General features: G+C 40.2%; 1 protein-coding gene across 2 annotated transcripts in view; it reads left to right on the plus strand.

Annotated features, from left to right (window-relative positions):
- The window catches only part of atg7 (ATG7 autophagy related 7 homolog (S. cerevisiae)), a 192,438-nt gene that overhangs the window by 53,313 nt on the left and 115,753 nt on the right, over positions 1-23,372 (plus strand). For both annotated transcript variants that reach the window (XM_034166198.1, XM_034166197.1), the window contains exons 12-15: positions 1,722-1,880; positions 17,931-18,125; positions 21,723-21,968; positions 22,301-22,416. In XM_034166198.1, the coding sequence (XP_034022089.1) occupies positions 1,722-1,880; positions 17,931-18,125; positions 21,723-21,968; positions 22,301-22,416 (716 nt within the window). The remainder of the gene's footprint in view (positions 1-1,721; positions 1,881-17,930; positions 18,126-21,722; positions 21,969-22,300; positions 22,417-23,372) is intronic.

The following is a 23,372-nucleotide window of genomic DNA, read 5'->3' on the forward strand; positions in this document are numbered from 1 at the left end:
CTGAAGTTTTCACACTTTCTTTGGACGTGACAATTAATTTGCCGTCGTGTGGTTGATTCCTTTCACCTCCCCGTAGGAAGCGGAATCACTTGCCTGCTGCTTCCACACGCACGGTTGTCACTAACGTTGTCCAAAGTATTACACTTTCACACAGTTATTTACACTTACACAAAACACTATTTACACATAGAAACACTTTTAATAATCGTACGCGTATTCTTATGCCAGGGGAGCTCGCCCTCCCGTGAAATTTAACTAATGTCCTGCATTAGGGGACTCCGCCGTCCCTGCCAGATTTAACTGCTTTTTTACAGTGCACGTATTTCTACCGGGATTTCCTTTACGTATTAAAACAGAGGAGTCCGTACCCTCCTTCCGGAATTTAACTACGGGCGTCCCTCGCAACCGTAGAGGAGTCCGCCCTCCTCGCGGAGTTTAACTGCTTTGCATTAACAGACGATTCCACGCCATCGCTTACGGAGTTTAACTGTTTTATGTGATCACTTTTATCCCCTACCGGTACGCGTATATAAACAGAGGAGTCCGCACCCTCCTTACAGAGTTTAACTGCTTTGCATTAACAGACGATTCTGTATCATCGCTTGCGGAATTTAACTGTTTATGTGATCTGATCACCACTCACTCAGTACTATTTACAAAGAAATTCTACTCACTGACTCGACTTCCTGTCTGTCTTCTTCGGGAAAATCTCGTCAACCAGACGATGCCAACGGTGGTCGACAATTGCAGACACGATCAATCGATCGGACCTTGGCCAAGGATTTACGTCTGGACTTGACGACCTCCGCTGGACACCTCCGGTATTGTTGAGATCCCGGACGTAGCCCCCAGTCAATGTTGGGTATTTTCTCCTCCAAACATTCTTAAAACCTTTGATAAGACAAACAGAGTCAAGAACCACCAGTGAGACAGAAAGTCAAATTTTACGCGCGGAGTGCAGTCAGGCTATACACCAAAGCTACACTAAAGTCTGGCCTGCGCTTCGCTCTTTTTATTAGTGAATCCCTCATCACATAAACAAAAACTTGTCCTAAGGGTGGGGGGAATGACGCAAGACAAGTTTCTTCCCGTAACATAAACACACACGTCAATAAGTGCAGCTGTAAGCAAAACAGTTTCTTTCTTTTTCTCTTATCGTCGAAGGTCAGCACATCTTGTTCGCAGTTATCAGCTGTTCTGCATCTGCCTGGAACACTAAGCATCACATCACAATCAGAATAATAATAAGTACATCCAGCTTCTCATTCCCAGTTCAGATTGACCCCAGCATGCTAAAACAAGGTTGAATAACACATACATTCTCGGGGTTAGGTGCAAACAGCACAACACCGTTCTCATCAGAAAGAAGACAAAAGGTACAAATGTTTAACAGTGATAACATATATATATATATATATATATATATATATAAAATCCTTAACAAACACGTTATGCTTTTTTTCAGGAAAAGCACGCTGGTTTAATATTCATCTTTTTGTGGTACAGTTATACTTTCTGGTAATGAAACTGGAATAAATCAATAATGAAATGATTTGTTGATGTAAGAAAGCAGTTTTCCACATACTGAATTGCGCAGCTGTGATTAATCCTTTGCGTCACACTCGTTTTCACTGAAGTACTGCTTCGAGCAGTGGTCATCTTAACAAAAAGCAGCAGTTGGAGAGTTTCATGCTGAAAATAATTATTCCTTTGTTTTGTAGGGATGGGGCGTAAGACGCATCACATTTGTCGACAATGCCAAGATCTCGTACTCTAATCCAGTACGGCAGCCACTTTATGAGTTTGAGGACTGTCTTGGAGGTGGAAAATATAAAGCTCTGGCAGCTGTGGAACGACTCACCAAAATATTTCCTGGTGTGGTGAGTACTAAATACACAACGATGTCTCCCAAATTTGGAATATGGCTCACCTCTCCTCAGCAACTCGGAATCAGATTCTTGGTTATGCTAAATGTTATGTTCTGTGATCATATTATTATTATTATTGTTATTACTTTGTAACTGTTCCTGTGGTCATGAAGACAGTAAGGGCTATGGCAACCTGACATTTGACCCAAATGAGCTTGACCATCAGCCTCTAGTTGACCTTGCCAGGGCAATTCTGTGATCCACCTGTGTGCCACATTTGGTTCAAATTAGGTTGAAAGTTAAATTCCTTGACCTTTGCCAACATTAATTCCTTTAAGAGCTATTTCTGGATCCACCTTTATTGACATACCATCTTTGGATTAAAAAAAAAAAGGACCTGGGAGGAGACCAATGACAGTACTGAGATTCGTCTGTCGGGTATCTGGAGTTATACTCTGGGACAGGGTGAGCACCTTGAATATCCAGGAGAGGCTAGGAGTTATTGCCACTGCTTCTTTGCATTGAAAAGACCCAGCCGAGGGGGTTCGGGCATCTGATGAGGATGCCCCCTGGTTGGCCCTCTCCTGAAGTCTTCCAGGCAGGTCTAATTGGGAGGAGACTCCAGGGAAGACCCAGGACACACTGGAGGGATTATATTTCTCAGCTGGCATTGGAGGGCGCTTGGATCCCCAAGGAGGAGTTAGAGGACATGGTTGAGGAAAGGCAAGTGTGTAATGAGCTGCTTGTACTTTTGCCACTGCGACCTGGACCCGGATAAGCAGCAGAAAATGAATGATTGACCTGGGAGGTGCAGGCCGACAGGCAGACATGGCCTTTTATGTGTTTGACCTCACCTGGGCAATTCCAGAATCCACCTCCTGCTAAAAACAAACCCCTTTGATCATTGTCGAGAGATCACGTTTGGTAGAAATTGGCAAAAAGCACCTGGGAGGAGGTGGGGAAATGTACAACAGAGAAATGTTTCTTGCACTGTATTGTTGTTGTTGTTTGAATATTTTTCTCTGTGGTTTTAGATTGGTGTAGCAGCTAATTCAAAGTTTCCCATCTTTCAAACTAAATTTTGTTCATGCTGTGCTTCAAATTATCTTCCTGTTTGAGTGGTTGCGTATGAGATGTGATAACCAAACCATGCAGAAAATTGTCAGGTTAGTTGCATATTCATTTATTTTAATTAATTAATGGTATCTCTGGGGGAGGTACTTGTATTAAAAAACAAAAAGAAAAACAGCCAAACTTTGACGTCAGTTTTTGTTGGAAATCGAGCAGCCGTCACTCCCACAAATCACGCAGGTATTTATTCAGTAAGCACACACTCTGTCACGCATGTTGTACGTGTTTGGTCTTGCGTAACCAGCTCTGTAGACAAGCCTGACAGTTCACAGTAGGATTACTATTACAAATTATTATGAATTTTACAGTTAAAGGCCAGATTGTATGCTACTGCTGCTTTTTCTGCATCATCTAAATCTTCTTTCCGGCTGCTCCCATTAGGGGTCACCGCAGCAAGTCATCCGCTTCATCTCATCCTGTAATTATAATCGCCATAGTTTGTAGTTACTAATGCCAAGGAAATTTTCGGCCATGTTTGTTTTAGCAGGATAAGTCAAAAAGTAATTTCAGTAAATTTGGTGAGCAGATCATTTCAGTTTGGGAGGCGATCCGGAATATATTCTGGAACTGAGATCCAGAAGAATGTTTGGTACAACGATTAAGTTGAGAGGATGTTGGTGAAATTTGATGAGCAGATGAATAATGTTTTAGAAAATGAGGGATTTTATTCTGAATTTGGTCTGGGAATTATTTTGGAACCAGGATCCCAATGAAGTCTAAAGCATTCAGGAACATGTGGACTTGACAGAGGTATGTACTCTCAGATTGCTTTCCAGTGGCCTCTTTTTGTTTTTTTGTTTATAGCTACCTGCTGGTCTGCATTGAAAGAGTGTGACTTAGATCCTTGATTTTGATTGTTGACTATAACATAAAACGCTTTTAAAAGCACAAGATGATTGCTGGCTTATAAATCTTTGGTTTACACTGACATGCAGTATAACTGAAAATAATTAAATATGCATCGGGGGGACTTGAGTTTCAGTCCCCCATCACAATTATTGGCACCCTTGTGTTTTCAGTACAGAATTTAAAAGTTGTGCATTCTGTGTTGTTTCTTAATCCCTGAAGTTAAAAGGGGAAAAAGGTCAAATCAACAATAGACAAGAGATGCCAAACTGGACTGAGGATATCATGAGGCAGTGGAAATAACACTTTGAGGACCTCCTCAACCCTGCGGACATGTCTTCTGTTGAGGAGGCAGGAAATTAATAAATTAATTATTAATATTGTTAGAGATTTAAAAGTGCTCCAGCTTCCTCCCATTTCCAAAGACATGCAGGTTAGGTGGCTTGGAAACTCTAAAATGTCAGTAGGTGTGCATGCAGGTGTGGATGTGTGTGTTTGTCTATATGTCTATGTGCCCCTGTGACAGACTGGCGTCCTGTACCGGGTGTACCCTGCCTCACACCCTGTGATTGCTGGGATAGACTCCAGCCCCCTGTGATCCTTGGTTGGAGTAAGTGGTTGAAGATGAGTGAGTGAGTGAGTGAGATGTAAAAGTACAAATATACGAATAAAAAGAAAACATGCAGGTCCATATCTGAACGGTCCCAAGGAACCTGGGCACAGAAGTACAGGTGTACACTATCTTTAACCAGTATGTCCAAGTGCTCGATATACAGGGTGGGCCAATAAAATGTTGCCACTTTTTGATCGTACACAAGTTTTGAAATGAGAAATTATTTGAAAATTTTATTTACAGACTTGTAGCAGAAGCATCAAAATAACATTTGATACCAAAGTTTTCCCACTTTGTCTCTTGTTTTCCAGAGTTCAATAATTGATGACATTTTCAATCCACTCTCCTCTTCTTTGGATTACAGCTGCAACACGCACATTGAAGTTTGTGATGACATTGCCACACATCTCAAGAGGGATTCTCTGAATCTTTATTTTGGAAATTGTATGAATAAAAAAAAGTGGTAACATTTTATTGGCCCACCCTGTATATTCAAGACTTCTGGCACAAACAAGCTTGTTGAAGTAAACTGACTCTCTCTTACCAAGTCACAGATAAACCTATAACCCTTGATTAGAACATATGAGGTCTGTGAGAAAAGTATCCGACCTTTTTATTTTATGCAAAAAATATATGGATTTGATTCATATGTTTTTACGTCAGCCAAGCTTGAACCTTCGTGCACATGCGTGAGTTTTTCCACACCTGTCGGTTGCGTCATTCGCCTGTGGGCAGGCTTTGAGTGAGCACTGGTCCACCCCTCTCGTCGTTGTTTCATTGGGGGGAAATGGCGGAATGATTTTGCCTGTCTCGGCTTTCAGTGCTTACCAGTCGAGTGAGTATAAGAGAAATTATGGAGAGCTGGACATGTCCCAACTTGTCCTCTAACACTCCGAAACGGAGGTGTTCCTTTGTCTCGCTTCATCAGCAAATCGGTCATGACGCGCGAAGCTTCTGCGCGGCTTTCCATGACAAAATCTCTTGTTAAAAGTGAAATCTGCCGGAAAATGGCTGATGTCCAGCTCTTGTGATAACCAGAGAAATTGCACACGACGTTCCCGGCTCCACACAGCCATCCATTTAGAAATGATGTGGTGGTTTCTGCCTCTCGATGGCGGCTCTGCGAGCGGTGCGCCGTGCGCCATTGTGGGGTGTCCTTAAAGCTGTAGTAACACTCCTTATTCTCTGTGAAGCCCGTAAAATTTTCACCGAAAGCCAGATAAATTTTACAAATGGTTTCCAGCTGCCAGTCTCTAACAGTTTCTGAAAAAATTCTGATTGGGAAAAAAAGCCCAAATCATTCCGCCATTTCCTCGCAATGAAACGACGACGAGAGGGGTGGACCAGTGCTCACTCAAAGCCTACCCACAGGCGAATGACGCAACCGACAGACATGGAAAAACTCACACATGCGCACGAAGGTTCAAGCTTGGCTGACGTAAAAACATATGAATCAAATCCATATATTTTCTGCATAAAATAAAAAGGTCGGATACTTTTCTCACAGACCTCGTAGTTCATCTTCTGAGCTGTGCAGTGCAGAACATTTATCATCATGGATATTTCTGTCTTGTCTGTAGTCGCATTGTCTGTTTGAAAACCTGTTTTGTTGTGCTTTGAACATTGTGAGATTGACTCCTTAATTTTTAAATTTATGAATTCACAATTTAGCATCTTCTCCGTTTTCTCTCAGCTGCTCCCGTTAGGGGTCGCCACAGCAACTCAATCGTTTCCATCTCACTCTGTCATCTGTATCGTCCTCTGTCACACCAACCACCTGCATGTCCTCCCTCAGCACATCCATAAACCTCCTCTTTGGACTCCCTCTTCTCCTCCTGCCTGGTGGAGAAGCATCTTAGTGATCGATCTCTGCTCCCCTCCACAGCATGTCTTTTTCCTGGTTCTCTCCCTTAGCCCCAACCAGTCCCAGCAGAAGACTGCCCCTCCCTGAGCCTGGTTCTGCTGGAGGTTTCTTCCTGTTAAAAGGGAGTTTTTCCTTCCCACTGTAGCCAAGTGCTTGCTCACAGGGGGTCGTTTTGACCGTTGGGGTTTTACATAATTATTGTATGGCCTTGCCTTACAATATAAAGCGCCTTGGGGCAACTGTTTGTTGTGATTTGGCGCTATATAAAAAAATTGATTGATTGATTGATCTTTCTCCCTATATACCCTGGGTCCCTCCTCTGCACGTCTAAACCATCTCCGTCTCACCTGTCTGATTTTTTTTTTTTCCTCTCTCTCTTTCTCTTTGTTGAAACACCCATTCCAAGGGCATCTCCTCTTCAGCATAAGGCAGCATGACCTCTTCAAGTATTTTGACATATCCAAACTGATCCATGATACCTGGTATGCGATATATAGGCCCAACACCATAGTAGGAGAAACATGCCCATATCATGATGCTTGCACCACCATGCTTCTCTGTCTTCACTGTGCACTGTGGCTTGAATTCAGAGTTTGGGGGTCATCTCACAAACTGTCTGCGGCCCTTGGACCCAAAAAGAACAATTTTACTCTCATCAGTCCACAAAATATTCCTCATTTCTCTTTAGGCCAGTTGATGTGTTCTTTGGAAAATTGTAACCTCTTCTGCATATGTCTTTTATTTAACAGAGGGACTTTGCGGGGGATTCTTGCAAATAAATTAGCTTCACACAGGCGTCTTCTAACTGTCACAGCACTTACAGGCAACTCCAGACTGTCTTTGATCATCCTGGAGCTGATCAATGGGTGAGCCTTTGCCATTCTGGTTATTCTTCTAACCATTTTGATGGTTGTTTTCCGTTTTCTTCCACGTGTCTGTTTTTTTTTTTTTTTTTTTTTTTTTTTTTTGTCCGTTAGTATTGGAGATGATTGTAGATGAGCAGATGAACAACCACCAGTAGAGGCTTGGTAAGATTCACGTCGGCAGTAATGACACCCGGTTACGCCAATTGGAGGTCACTAAAATTAATATTGAATCGGTGTGTAACTTTGCAAAAACAATGTCGGACTCTGTAGTTTTCTCTGGGCCCCTCCCCAATCGGACCGGGAGTGACATGTTTAGCCGCATGTTCTCCCTGAATTGCTGGCTGTCTGAGTGGTGTCCAAAAAATGAGGTGGGCTTCATAGATAATTGGCAAAGCTTCTGAGGAAAACCTGGTCTTGTTAGGAGAGACGGCATCCATCCCACTTTGGATGGAGCAGCTCTCATTTCTAGAAATCTGGCCAATTTTCTTAAATCCTCCAAACCGTGACTATCCAGGGTTGAGACCAGGAAGCAGAGTTGTAGTTTTACACACCTCTGCAGCTTCTCTCCCCCTGCCATCCCCTCATTACCCCATCCCCGTAGAGACGGTGCCTTGTGGTGGATTTTTACTGGTTGTTGGTGGTCCCATCCTCCAAACCGTGACTATACAGGGTTGGGACCAGGAAACAGAGTTTTAGTCTTACACACCTCTCTGCAGCTTCTCTCCTCCTGTCATCCCCTCATTACCCTATCCACGTAGAGACGGTGCCTGCTCCCAGACCACCAACAACCAGTAAAAATCTATTTAAGCATAAAAATTCAAAAAGAAAAAATAATATAGCACCTTCAACTGAACCACAGACTAAAACAGTTAAATGTGGTCTATTAAACAAACAAACTCTCTCTTCCAAGTCCCTGTTAGTAAATGATATAATAATTGATCAACATATTGATTTATTCTGCCTTACAGAAACCTGGTTACAGCAGGATGAATGTTAGTTTAAATGAGTCAACACCCCCGAGTCACACTGTCAGAATGCTCGTAGCGTGGGCCGAGGCGGAGGATCCATCCAAATTGGAAGTCCCAAAAACCGTTTTTTTTTTTTTATCTATCGTCCACCTGGTCGTTACTGTGAGTTTCTCTGTGAATTTTCGGACCTTTTGTCTGACTTAGTGCTTAGCTCTGATAAGATAATTATAATTATTGTTCTGACTTATGGTATGGAAATTGAAGATTTAACAGTATTCCCTGAAAACCCCCTTCTGTCTGATCACTTCTTAATAACATTTACTCTGATGGACTAGCCAGCAGTGGGGGATAAGTTTCATTACAGTAGAAGTCTTTCAGAAAGCGCTGTAACTAGGTTTAAGGATATGATTCCTTCTTTATGTTCTCCAATGCCATATACCAACACAGTGCAGAGTAGCTACCTAAACTCTGTGACATAGATTCTCATCAATAGTTTTACATCCTCATTGAAGACAACTTTGGATGCTGTAGCTCCTCTGAAAAGAGAGCCTTAAATCAGAAGTGCCTGACTCCGTGGTATAACTCACAAACTCGCAGCTTAAAGCAGATAACCCGTAAGTTGGAGAGGAAATGGCGTCTCACTAATTTAGAAGATCTTCACTTTCCCTGGAAAAAAGTCTGTTGCTCTATAAAAAAGCCCTCCGTAAAGCTAGGACATCTTACTACTCATCACTAATTGAAGAAAATAAGAACAACCCCAGGTTTCTTTTCAGCACTGTAGCCAGGCTGACAGAGTCAGAGCTCTATTGAGCCGAGTATTCCTTTAACTTTAACTAGTAATGACTTCATGACTTTCTTTGTTAATAAAATTTTAACTATTAGAGAAAAAATTACTCATAAGCATCCCAAAGACATCGTTATCTTTGGCTGCTTTCAGTGATGCCAGTATTCGGTTAGACTCTTTCTCTCCAATTGTTCTGTCTGAGTTATTTTCATTAGTTACTTCCTCCAAACCATCAACATGTCTATTAGACCCCATTCCTACCAGGCTGCTCAAGGAAGCCCTACCATTAATTAATGCTTCGATCTTAAATATGATCAATCTATCTTTATTAGTTGGCTATGTACCGCAGGCTTTTAAGGTGGCAGTAATTAAACCATTACTTAAAAAGCCATCACTTGACCCAGCTATCTTAGCTAATTATAGGCCAATCTCCAACCTTCCTTCTCTCTCAAAAATTCTTGAAAGGGTAGTTGTAAAATAGCTAACTGATCATCTGCAGAGGAATGGTCTATTTGAAGAGTTTCAGTCAGGTTTTCGAATTCATCATAGTACAGAAACAGCATTAGTGAAGGTTACAAATGATCTTATGGCCTCAGACAGTGGACTCATCTCTGTGCTTGTTCTGTTAGACCTCAGTGCAGCTTTTAATACTGTTGACCATAAAATTTTATTAGAGATTAGAGCATGCCATAGGTATTAAAGGCACTGCGCTGCGGTGGTTTGAATCATATTTATCTAATAGATTACAATTTGTTTATGTAAATATGGATTCTGCTTCACAGACTAAGGTTAATTATGGAGTTCCACAAGGTTCTGTGCTAGGACCAATTTTATTCACTTTATGCATGCTTCCCTTAGGCAGTATTATTAGACAGCATTGCTTAAATTTTCATTGTTACGCAGATGATACCCAGCTTTATCTATCCATGAAGCCAGAGGACACACACCAATTAGCTAAACTGCAGGATTGTCTTACAGACAGACATGAATGACCTCTAATTTCCTGCTTTTAAACTCAGATAAAACTGAAGTTATTGTACTTGGCCCCACAAATCTTAGAAACATGGTGTCTAACCAGATCCTTACTCTGGATGGCATTACCCTGACCTCTAGTAATACTGTGAGAAATCTTGGAGTCATTTTTGATCAGCATATGTCATTCAATGCACATATTAAACAAATATGTAGGAGTGCTTTTTTGCATTTGCACAGTATCTCTAAAATTAGAAAGATCTTGTCTCAGAGTGATGCTGAAAAACTAATTCATGCATTTATTTCCTCTAGGCTGGACTATTGTAATTCATTATTATCAGGTTGTCCTAAAAGTTCCCTGAAAAGCATTCAGTTAATTCAAAATGCTGCAGGTAGAGTACTGACAGGGACTAGGAGAGAGCATATCTCACCCATATTGGCCTCTCTTCATTGGCTTCCTGTTAATTCTAGAATAGAATTTAAAATTCTTCTTCTTACTTATAAGGTTTTGAATAATCAGGTCCCATCTTATCTTAGGGACCTCATACAACCCCTGGCAAAAATTATGGAATCACCGGCCTCGGAGGATGTTCATTTAGTTGTTTAATTTTGTAGAAAAAAAGCAGATCACAGACATGACCCAAAGCTAAAGTAATTTCAAATGGCAACTTTTTGGCTTTAAGAAACACTATAAGAAATCAGGAAAAAAAATCGTGGCAGTCAGTAACGGTTACTTTTTTTAGACCAAGCAAAGGGAAAAAAATATGGACTCACTCAATTCTGAGGAATAAATTATGGAATCACCCTGTAAATTTTCATCCCCAAAACTAACACCTGCATCAAATCAGATCTGCTCGTTACTCTGCATCTAAAAAGGAGTGATCACACCTTGGAGAGCTGTTGCACCAAGTGGACTGACATGAATCATGGCTCCAACATGAGAGATGTCAATTGAAACAAAGGAGAGGATTATCAAACTCTTAAAAGAGGGTAAATCATCACGCAATGTTGCAAAAGATGTTGGTTGTTCACAGTCAGCTGTGTCTAAACTCTGGACCAAATACAAACATGGGAAGGTTGTTAAAGGCAAACATACTGGTAGACCAAGGAAGACATCAAAGCGTCAAGACAGAAAACTTAAAGCAATATGTCTCAAAAATCGAAAATGCACAACAAAACAAATGAGGAACGAATGGGAGGAAACTGGAGTCAATGTCTGTGACCGAACTGTAAGAAACCGCCTAAAGGAAATGGGATTTACATACAGAAACGAAAGCCATCATTAACACCTAAACAGAAAAAACAAGGTTACAATGGGCTAAGAAAAAGCAATCGTGGACTGTGGATGACTGGATGAAAGTCATATTCAGTGATGAATCTCGACTCTGCATTGGGCAAGGTGATGATGCTGGAACTTCTGTTTGGTGCAGTTCCAGTGAGATTTATAAAGATGACTGCCTGAAGAGAACATGTAAATTTCCACAGTCATTGATGATATGGGGCTGCATGTCAGGTAAAGGCACTGGGGAGATGGCTGTCATTACATCATCAATAAATGCACAAGTTTACGTTGATATTTTGGACACTTTTCTTATCCCATCAATTGAAAGGATGTTTGGGGATGATGAAATCATTTTTCAAGATAATGCATCTTGCCATAGAGCAAAAACTGTGAAAACATTCCTTGCAAAAAGACACATAGGGTCAATGTCATGGCCTGCAAATAGTCCAGATCTTAATCCAATTGAAAATCTTTGGAAGTTGAAGAAAATGGTCCATGACAAGGCTCCAACCTGCAAAGCTGATCTGGCAACAGCAGTCAGAGAAAGTTGGAGCCAGATTGATGAAGAGTACTGTTTGTCACTCATTAAGTCCATGCCTCAGACTGCAAGCTTTTATAAAAGCCAGAGGTGGTGCAACAAAATACTAGTGATGTGTTGGAGCGTTCTTTTGTTTTTCATGATTCCATAATTTTTTCCTCAATTGAGTGAGTCCATATTTTTTTCCCTCTGCTTGGTCTAAAAAAGTAACCGTTACTGACTGCCACAATTTTTTTTTTTTCCTGATTTCTTATAGTGTTTCTTAAAGCCAGAAAGTTGCCATTTGAAATGACTTTAGTTTTGTGTCATGTCTGATCTGCTTTTTTTCTACAAAATTAAACAACTGAATGAACGTCCTCCGAGGCCGGTGATTCGATAATTATTGCCAGGGGTTGTAGTACCATATCACCCCAATAGAGCGCTTCGCTCTCAGACTGCAGGCTTACTTGTAGTTCCTAGGGTTTTTAAGAGTAGAATGGGAGGCAGAGCCTTCAGCTTTCAGGCTCCTCTCCTGTGGAACCAGCTCCCAATTCGGATCTGGGAGACAGACACCCTCTCTACTTTTAAGATTAGGCTTAAAACTTTCCTTTTTGCTAAAGCTTATAGTTAGGGCTGGATCAGGTGACCCTGAACCATCCCTTAGTTATGCTGCTGTAGACTTAGACTGCTGGGGGGTTCCCATGATGCACTGTTTCTTTCTCTTTTTGCTCTGTATGCACCACTCTGCATTTAATCATTAGTGATTGATCTCTGCTCCCCTCCACAGCACGTCTTTTTCCTGGTTCTCTCCCTCAGCCCCAACCAGTCCCAGCAGAAGACTGCCCCTCCCTGAGCCTGGTTCTGCTGGAGGTTTCTTCCTGTTAAAAGGGAGTTTTTCCTTCCCACTGTCACCAAGTGCTTGCTCTCAGGGGGTCGTTTTGACCGTTGGGGTTTTTCCGTAATTATTGTATGGCTTTGCCTTACAATATAAAGCGCCTTGGGGCAAGTGTTTGTTGTGATTTGGCGCTATATAAATAAAATTGATTTGAAATAAAATTGATTTGAAATTTGATTTGACACTACTGTATGCCTTACACAAGAACACAGACAGGTTGTGTGAGCATGATTCAAACACATGTCTGCAACACCAGCTGCACTTTGGGCAGATGGTGGTGTTGAAGATGTGCTATACAAATAAAATTGACATTGACATTGCTTATGGGCAGATTAGCTCCTTATCCACTGATGTACCTGCTCAGTGCTGTTTGAAGTAGTCAGCAATGAGTTTCGGCTGTGTGTCTTGTGCTAAAGGTATACATCCAAACAAGGGGTTAAAAAAAAGATTGTAGCTTGTCAAGAAAATCTTCAGGAAATTTTCAGGAAAGGATTGTTTCATGATCAGAATAATTTTTCTTTTCATGCTCTAAATTGAATGTGTTTCTTATGGAAATTGGAAGGTGATTGCCATCTGTGCACCCTGAAATCAGCCCCTGAGTGCTTAGCAACACTTACATCAAAGTGAAATGTAAATTCAAGACTCTGTTAGAAGCTCCCACTCTTGAAACATGGAGAGTGCAGGCAGACATGCTTATATAGTAAGTGTCTTTTTTCTCCTCCTTTTTAAGATCTCACACCTCATTTTTGCTCTGCTCAGTTGTTCTCTCATCTATGAAATTATTCTTCAGACGACTTCTTGCTTCACTTTTGAAGCCATAGTCGTCTCCCTCATGCAGTTAGACAGTGAACAATGGTGATGAGTTTTCAGGTGCAAATCTGTGCACCGGGATGTCAAACACAGGCTGTTGGATGAGCTATCTGTCCTCCATCTATGCAACCAGAAGGTACAGGTTTGCCAGATGTCAGTGCTGTTAGTCCCATATCACATGATTTTACGCCCTATCTTGATGTCTACGGAACACGGCCTCCACAATATGTAGGTCATGCCGTCTGAATAAAGTGTAGGAGGCAGGGTGCAATGGGATTGTATATAATCAATTAATTAGTCATGGGTCTGTTTTGAGCATAACGTGTAATGAAGAACTGTAATCCACTTTAGAGACGAGTTTCTCCAGAACGTGGTACGTTGCCATTTAGACAGCAGACTCGTGTAAGATGTTTTCTGATAAGTTAACAGATTTGCGCACAGTGTTTAATTTAAGCAAGAAGAGAGCAGCCACCAAAGCTCCCTGAGATGAAACACGAAGATCAAATTTAGGATTTTCCATTATTGCTTACTTTTGTTTTGTTTTCAATACAGTATTACGTGCAGAGTGTACACACATTGTGAACCCATCTTTGTAAAGCATATCTAATTATTGTGCCATATAAATATCACAAATGCACTGCAGGTAAAAAAAAATATTCAGCCATGGTTACCTTCTACTGCCTCACAATGGCAGTGCTGCAGCATACAGTGTGCAGAAAATATTCACAGTGCTGCGCTTTTTCCACATTATTTTATGTTACAGCCTTATTCCAAAATGGATGAAATTCACTTTTTTGCACAAAATTATACACACACTACCCCATAATAACAACGTGGGAATTTATTTATTTATTTTTATTTTTTTTAGATTTTTGCAATTTTATTAAAAATAAAAACTAAGGAATCACATGTACATAAGTATTCACAGCCTTTGCCATGAAGCTCAAAAGTGAGCTTAGGTCCATCCTGTTTCTACTGATCTTCCTTGATATGTTTCTACAACTTAACTGTAGTCCACCAGGGGTAAATTTATTTGAGTGGACATGATTTTGAAAGACACATCTGTCTCTATACAAGGTCCCACAGTTGACAGTGCATATCAGAGCACAAACCAAGCATGAACTCAAAGGAATTGTCTGTAGAGAGAGCTAAAGACCTTTACCTGTTTGCTCACTTGCCAGAGAATTTCGCTTTTGTAGAAGTCATCTTTGCCACCTTCAATTAAGTCCTAGTTCAGTGATGTCTTGTTTCTATTGAAAGTGGAAAAAAATAAGTACATGCACAAAAGCGTCTCTGATAGGTTCTGTTACCACTGGAAGTCACTGATTAATTATGTGAAGCTTCTCTCACCTGGAGAATTCTCCCCATAATGTAACACAGTGAAATTTGGGGTAATCTTGCTCTGGGGGCCTTGGTTGTGCTTTGCTGTCTGTCTGACTGCCACTTGTGCAATCGCAGGAGGCACTGCTTGTTTTGAGTTCTTGAGTCATCCTCTTGTCTGTGCTTTGTTTTATTTTATTTGTTTTCTTTGATTTGTCTTTGGTAGGGATGGGTATTGATAAGATTTTATCCATCGATGCCATTATCGATCCGATTCCTTATCGATTCCCTTATCAATGCCTCTTGTGAATTTTCTGTGTACTAAAAGTAGACATTACAGGTTTTCAATGTCAACAACATTTTATTGAGTCTTAAAGTAAATAAATATGAAATTGGTCACTGGGTCCTTGATCTCTGGACATAAATGGAAATAAACAAAATCTCTAGTTTTTGTCAAAAGCATTTCTGTTCAGACATTAATGGCACAAATCTAGCTCCATACCTCTGAGCTGAGCTCAGCCGGCTGTGCTGCACATCAGCATCAATGTAATTCATAAAGAACGCAGGATGTCACATTTTGGTAGGAAAAATGTTTTGATCTATTGTAGTTTATTGTTTCTATTACAGCCAATCAATCAATCAAGTTTTATTTCTATAGCACTTTACAACAGTTTTCACTGAACCAAAGTGCTTTCCAATAGCACCAGCTAGAGATAAAATAAAAAGAACAGTACGAAAAACACAATAAGAGCATCCAAAATAGAATAAAAATAGACAAAAAAGTGTCAAAGCAATTATGTGCAAAAAGCTGCCCTGAACAAGTATGTTTTTAACTTGGCTTTAAAAACGGTCACCCCATTGTTTGGACCTGGACCTGGGAACCTCCAGAAAGTTTTGGTCAGCAGACCGAAGTGCTCTGACAGGGTTGTGTGTTTTTAACAGGTCACATAAATACGAAGGTGCAATGCCATTTACAGCTTTAAAAACAAATATTAACAGTTTTAAAATCAACTCTAAAATGGACTGGAAGCCAGTGCAGGGAGTAAAGTACAGGAGTGATGTGGCTGTGCTTCCTGGTGTTGGTCAACAGCCGAGCAGCAGCATTCTGGACCAGTTGGAGTTGGTTTAGAGAGCCTTGAGTGATACCAACATAAAGTGCATTGCAATAGTCAAGCTGGGAGCTGATAAAAGCATGCATAGCCTTTTCAAGATCCTTTTGGCTTAGAAAGGGTTTGACTTTTGCCAGGAGTCTCAGCTGGAAAAAACTGGCTTTTACCACACTGTCAATTTGTTTCTCAAATTTTAAACAGTCGTCAAACAGCACACCAAGGTTCCTTACCACAGCCCTAAGATAAGGAGCCAGGGAGCCAAGATCTGGATCAGAGTTAGTTTTAGCTCCAAACAGAATACACTCTGTTTTGGCTTCATTAAGGTGCAGAAAATTCTGAGCCAGTCAGTCCTTAATATCCTTAAAAAAGCTATGTATGGAGTCCAAAGCACTTGTATTATTAGGCACAACTGGCATATAAATCTGGAGGTCATCGGCATAAAAATGAAAACCCGTAACACCGGGTTCCAGACGTTGATGGCAGCGTCTGGAAAGAGGTGTCTTTTGATTTAAAACGATGATTTACGTGAAGTTATTAATTCCGGCCGGACTCTACGTTGGCTCAGCAGAGAGCCGCGCAGCGTTTGGAGCTGTGCGGATTGGAACGGACCAATTCTCATTTCTTGCCTGCAACAAGACAAGAGTCCCAGTTAGTGACTTTAATCTGCACAAAAGTGACTCACGATTGACATCTGTAAATGGTTTTGAGAGGGGTTAAGAAGAGCAGCGAAGCAGAGAGCCAACGAGCAGCAGGTCGGAGCACTGCTTCGATGGTTCAAGCTTCAACTATAGCCACGCTGCAGAAACGGTTGATTGCAGACCTGCTGCAGGGTCTGTAATAAACATAGAGAAATGATCATTTTCCCGATAAACACCCTCAAAAATAGCGGCCGCTCTGAAGGACCGATAAGGGAATCGTTGAGCAAAAAGGCTATTGATGTCGGTGGATCGAATCATTTCTTAATGATTCTCAAACAACCGGTTCTTGCGGTTCTCGATACCCATCCCTAGTCTTTAGAGTTTGATTTTGTTTTTGTTGTTGCTCACCCAGTGCTGCTTTCCACCAGGGGTAATATAGGGCCCTTCATGTTGTTGTTGAATTTAAAAAAGTATCATTTTTCTGTCAGATTGTCAAGAAGCCTTGCCAATCTTAAAAATAAATGCAAACACATTTTTCACACAGGGCCAGTGTTTATTTGATATCTTTTTTTTTTTTTTACTTCTGTAAATACAATTTTAAATATTTAATAATATATAGTAGAAGAAATTGATGAGGGTGATATACTTTTTCGCAGCACGTATGAAATGTTTGTGTAGACCTGTTCATGCTGTGTGAGGGTATTCCTGTTTTGTCATCATAACCTAAATTCAAAACATTAAAAAAGAATTTTTAATTAAAATTAATTAGTAGCGCAAGTGAGCAGTTGAAACTATAATTGTTGGATTAGAACTTGCTGTGATCATTTATGTTATGTCAGATGGCATTCAGCCAGTTGTGTAGTTGACTTGTGTTGATGGATTGGTAGAAAATACTTCAAACCTTTGGATGGGTTAAATGGATTTGCAGTCATTTCTTTGTTTGTCTTCTGATTTGAACTGAAACATTGTAATATCCAGACATTTGCACTATTTGCCTGAAATGATTTTTATCAGTTACAGTCTATTCACATCTGAAATTGAACAGGCAAGTCCACAGTCAAATGCACAAAATGTGCATGTTAAGCCCTGGTCCCACCAAATAAGCTCTAATAACAAATGCCTTCAGAAAAGGGCTGTCACACTTCCATGAGTAGAGTCATAAATTATTTTTTTGGTAAACCTTGATGCACATTATCAGGTAGATCGAGGCCATTTGTGCAAAGCGGTTCTCATTTCTCACATCTTGGTTGGCCTTCAGTGACCCTGAGCATCCTTGAAGCTTTCAAAATGTGTCACCCTCTATTGTTGTGACAACTTATTGCAAGTAGTGATCCTGTCAGGTTGTGGCAAACCGATAGTCTGTCGTGGTTGGAAATTGGAAATGTCATTCCCATTTGTGTTGCATTCCCATGGCATAAATATGAATTGCCCCATTTCTTTCTTCCAGAATGCTAAAGGTTACAACATGAGCATCCCCATGCCTGGTCATCCTGTGAATTTCTCCCAGGCCACTCTTTCTCAAGCACAGAAGGATGTGGAGCAACTGGAGAAGCTCATTGCTGAACACGATGTGATCTTCCTACTAATGGATACCAGAGAAAGTCGCTGGCTGCCAACAGTGATAGCTGCCAGCAAGAGGAAAGTAAGAGGAAATGACTTATATAGTCAGTGTTTGTGCACATAAATGTGTAGACCTCCTAATATGCACAACAGTCACACAAGGAACATTTCTGTAGTAGGAACAAGTTTGAATATAGTTTTTTGAACATATTCATAAAGTTGTTAAAATCTTTGTTTTAGCCATCTTTGTAATTTCTATTTTTCTGTTATCAGCAAATAGCTTTTGGCCGCCACATTGGCTGTGATGCATCGCCTTCCAATTTTTTGGTCATAAGACCATGTCTGGGCCACCTGATATTTGAAAACGTTGCAAGAAAATTGTTACAACATGTATTTATTTATTTAAATAACATATGAAGTTTAACCATAGCATTGTCTGGACATTATTTTCAAGTCGATATTAAAGGATTATTAACAGACGGTGAGGTCTGTATGGGGAAATATCAGACCGTGTTGTCAGTACGGACCGAGGTGTGATATCCCCGTACAGACCGAGCAAGCGAGGTTAATAATTCATTTATGTATGTATGTATGTATATATATATATGTGTGTATATATATATATATGTGTGTGTGTATATATATATATGTATAAACACACAAACAAGTGAGAGTCACAGCCGAAACTCTTTGTTGACTACTTCAAATAGGCACTGAGCAGATACAACCCCAATTCCAATGAAGTTGGGACATTGTGTGAAATGTAAATAAAAACAGAATACAATGATTTGCAAATCCTCTTCAATTGAATACACCACAAAGACAAGATATTTAATCTTCAAACTGATAGACTTTTTTGTTTTTGTGCAAATATCTGCTCATTTTGAAATGGATGCCTGTAACACATTTCAAAAAAGCTGGGACAGGGGCAACAAAAGACTGGGAAAGTTGATGAATGCTCAACGATCACCTGTTTGGAACATTCCACAGGTCAGCAGGTTAATTGGAAACAGGTGAGTGTCATGATTGTGTATAAAAGGAGCATCCCCAAAAGGCTCAGCTGTTCACAAGCAAAGATAGGGGGAGGATCACCACTTTGTGAACAACTGTGTGAAAAAATAGTCCAACAGTTTAAGAACAATGTTTTTCAACGTTCAGTTGCAAGTAATTTAGGGATTCCATCATCTACAGTACATAATATAATCAGAAGATTCAGAGAATCTGAAGAACGTTCGATACGTAAGTGGCAAGGCCGAAAACCAACATTGAATGCCCTCAGGCAGCACTGCATTAAAAACATTGTATAAAGGATCTTACCGTGTGGGCTCAGGAACACTTCAGAAAACCATTGTCAGTTAACACAGTTCGTCGCTACATCAACAAGTGCAAGTTAAAACTCTACCATGCAAAGCGAAAGCCATACATCCAGAATCCTGTCGTCCATTGAAAATGTGTGGCGCAATATGAAGCGCAAAATACGACAACGGAGACCCCGGGCTGTTCAACAACTGAAGTCGTACATCAAGCAAGAATGGGAAAGAATTCTACCTACAAAGCTTCAACAGTTAGTGTTCTCAGTTCCGCTTGTTGTTAGAAGGAAAGGTAATGTAACAGTGGTAAACATGCCACTGTCCCAGCTTTTTTGAAACGTGTTGCAGGCATCCATTTCAAAATGAGCAAATATTTGCACAAAAACAATAAAGTTTATCAGTTTTAAATATCTTGTCTTTGTGGTGTATTCAATTGAATATAGGTTGAAGAGGACTTGCAAATTATTGTACTCTTTTATTTACATTTTACACAGCATCCCAACTTCATTGGAATTGGGGTTGTATGTTTATGTCCGACTTGTTTATGTCTGACGTGCTGCAGATAGGTTACTCGTGTCATACATTGTTATGAAGAGGTAGTGGAGTCATTCAGTGGAGTGAAATATATGGAAGCAAAAATGAGCCATAAATGGAACCAAATCGCTGAATAAATTACGTAAATCATACAGTGGCATACAATCCACCAATCAAATGATATGGATCTAGTTAGGTGTTATATAAAACAGTTTATTCAACTACTTATACAAATAATGAATGTTTGTGTGCAATGGCAAGAATATTTCATAAGGTGAAAGATGGAATGTTCTGTTCAACAAGGTGGATGAAATATTCTTTCCATGGCATGAATGAAAAACATTCATTATTTGTTTTATATAACACCTAACAAGCCTGACGATGTAGTCATACCTGATGCCGTTTGTTGACGTCTTCCTGTACAGAATGCCGTCTGCTTTCCTTGGTCCAGAGAAAAATCGCAACAGAAATTTGTAGAGCTCTTAATATGACAGCACTTGTACTTCAGGTAGCGACGTCCCAGCAAATACTGCATATGCCTCCAGACGGTTTATGGCGTACTCTTAGTTTTTTGTCTTACGAGAATGAGCACCGTTAATAAAAACAAACCCCGCCATGTTTATTTTTAAGCTAAGCGCTCTTGCCACTAGTGTGAGCACACGCAGTGGTGGCAGCGTGAATTGGTACAAAACATGGAACCAGAATTGCACAATAAATGGAGCCAAATTTGCACGGTCAATGGAGCACAATGGCAAAGGGGACGAATGATCCATATCACATGACATACAAACCACTAATCAAATGACCAGGATCTATTTCGGCATTATATAATACACTATATTCAGTGAGCCCTGAACGCTCTTTTATACTTTGGCATACTTTATGTTAGTAAAGTATTCTGACATATACTGTGTAGCTCATCATTACAAAAATCTGATTCTGGAAATATTTCTTTTGTTTTTAGAAAAAAAAAATCAGATTTCTAAGTAGGGACATGAGGCCAGTATGATTGAGTACAACTGGTTGGTGATGTTAAACAATAAATTTGTGACTGATTTGCTACAGTCTCACATTTCTCATTTACACAATTGACAATTTGACATTGAAACTAATGTTGACAGGCTTTCAGCCAGTGTACTTTCTCCAAGTATCTACCAGTCACAACGTGGCACACTCTTGTTTCTGTGAGTGCAGATTGAAATTGTAAAATATTGACCATATTATCGGCTTACCTGCTAATTCTGTTAGTTGCCAAGCAAAATTTGATTATTGAACATTGTGCGAGGATTATGTATGTGGTGCTATGCATAATGTGGTGGCAGTTATGAAACCTGTATGATGCTCACAGATATTAAATGGTGTGAGGACTGCTGATTAGGTTGCTTTGAGGTTTTCACAGCTGAAAGGTTATTTGGACATTGTACTATGTGGCTCTGTTAAAGTTCCCTGCTAATTGGCTGATAAATAAATTTCCCTTGCTTCCCAGAAAGTTAATGCTTTCAACAATGTAAACAGGCCTTTATTGTTTTATAATGCTTTTTGAGCTGATTCAACACCACTGGGCCTCAGAGCCTGTATAGGACTTACGTCCTTTAGGATAGGCTATTTAAATAATTAGGTTTGGTTGAAATAATGCTTTGCGTGTTCGTGAAACAGTTGGAAATGTACTACTCAAGCTTATTGCTCAATTGAAGGGGGATCTTTCCTTGCCGAAAACCCTTTGACCTCATAACTTGACAGGAACGCTGGAACTGTTAATTTTGTTTGTCTTGTGGATGTCTTGAGTGAAGTTCTGCATTTTTTTTTCCCCCTAATAATTGTCTCTCACTCTCCAGTTAGTGGTTAATGCTGCTCTTGGCTTTGACACATTTGTTGTGATGCGTCATGGCCTGAAGAAGCCACCTGCCAGTCCGAGCGAATCTGTAGGTGCAGATTCTTCTTCCTCCTGTTCTTCTGCTTTCTCTTCATCATCCACGCCAGCCGGCTCTGCCCCGACTCTCCCAGGATCCTCTCTGTTTTCCAATATTCCAGGGCACAAACTCGGCTGCTACTTCTGCAATGATGTGGTGGCACCAGGAGATGTGAGGAAAACACACCTATTCATAAAAGTGTTTTAAAAATAACTCATGTAATGCAAACAAAGCAATCACATTAAAAAAGTGCAAATATTTGACAACTAACATTAAAGTATGCAGTTTGTGCCACAATTATTATTATAGATGGATTAGTATGGGTATTGTAATGCACTCCAAAAACAGTGCTAAATCACAATGCAAGTCACCTCAAGGTGCAATACACAAGTAAGCCTAGACACACATTGTTCTTAAATGGTCCTCTCTTGCTAAATGTTGGTAATAAATTATACATTAGTTTGAAGGTATTTTATTTTTGACGATTGTTTTTTGACTATTAGTCAACCAGAGACCGGACTCTGGACCAGCAGTGCACAGTCAGTAGACCTGGTTTGTCTATGATTGCTGGAGCGTTGGCTGTTGAGATGATGGTGTCTATTCTGCAGCACAGTGAAGGGTGAGTACAGTGCATTTTTTTAAGCTACATGGGTTAAATGTCAGTAATGGTAGTACTACAAGGAGTAGCAGCAGTGTTGCCATGTCTTTGTAGATTAGAATGTTGTAAATTTGTGCTTTAATCCAAAAACTATTGGCAAGTATCCCATGTAGACAAAGGCAGACCATTAAAAAAAAAATGCTAAAATGCTGTTATATCAATAACAGCCAGTGGCAGGCTGTGTATTTTACACCTAAGACTTCAGTGCCATCCTCCAACAATTAAAATGTCTTAAATAGCTTCAGTGTTTAATTCTAAGGAACTGCTCCATATTTATAGTGACAGCAATTTCTATTGAGTGGAATAGAAATATTTAATAAGAGACTTAACACCTGTGAATTACTACCACTAATATACAGATTATGCATGGTGCAGCATCACAAATAGATATGAATATATTCCAAATCACTGCCATTACCAAAGAAATGAGAAAACTCACAACAGCCACATTATGAACACAAACACAACCAGAATTAAAGATTCCAACTAAGCTGCTGTGTGTTACATGCACACACAGACACACAACCAGATCTCTAGCCACTGTCACAGACAACATTCACATCACCTAAAGCAAAGAGTATTTCAATTGTTTCAATTGTTGAGTGTTTCAATTCATTTAGTTTATATAGCGCCAAATCACAACAAAGCTGCCTTAAGGAGCTTCACCCAGTAAGGTCTAACCTTACCAACCCCTAGAACAAGCACACAGGTGACTGTGGTAAGGAAAAACTGCCTCTGATGATACTGAGGAAGAAACCTCAATATCAATTTAGTTTATCAATATAGTTACTCAACAATTGACAACAAAATCATCCTCCACTCTTTCTTTACAAAGGGATTAGCAACTCATTCGTGCGGTACAGTTCAGGTGTACAGATCCAGCGTATCATTTGGTTGCAAACAAGACAAAAGTTGAG

This window comes from Thalassophryne amazonica, chromosome 3 (assembly GCF_902500255.1).
Source record: "Thalassophryne amazonica chromosome 3, fThaAma1.1, whole genome shotgun sequence".
Classification (NCBI taxonomy): Eukaryota; Metazoa; Chordata; class Actinopteri; order Batrachoidiformes; family Batrachoididae; genus Thalassophryne; species Thalassophryne amazonica.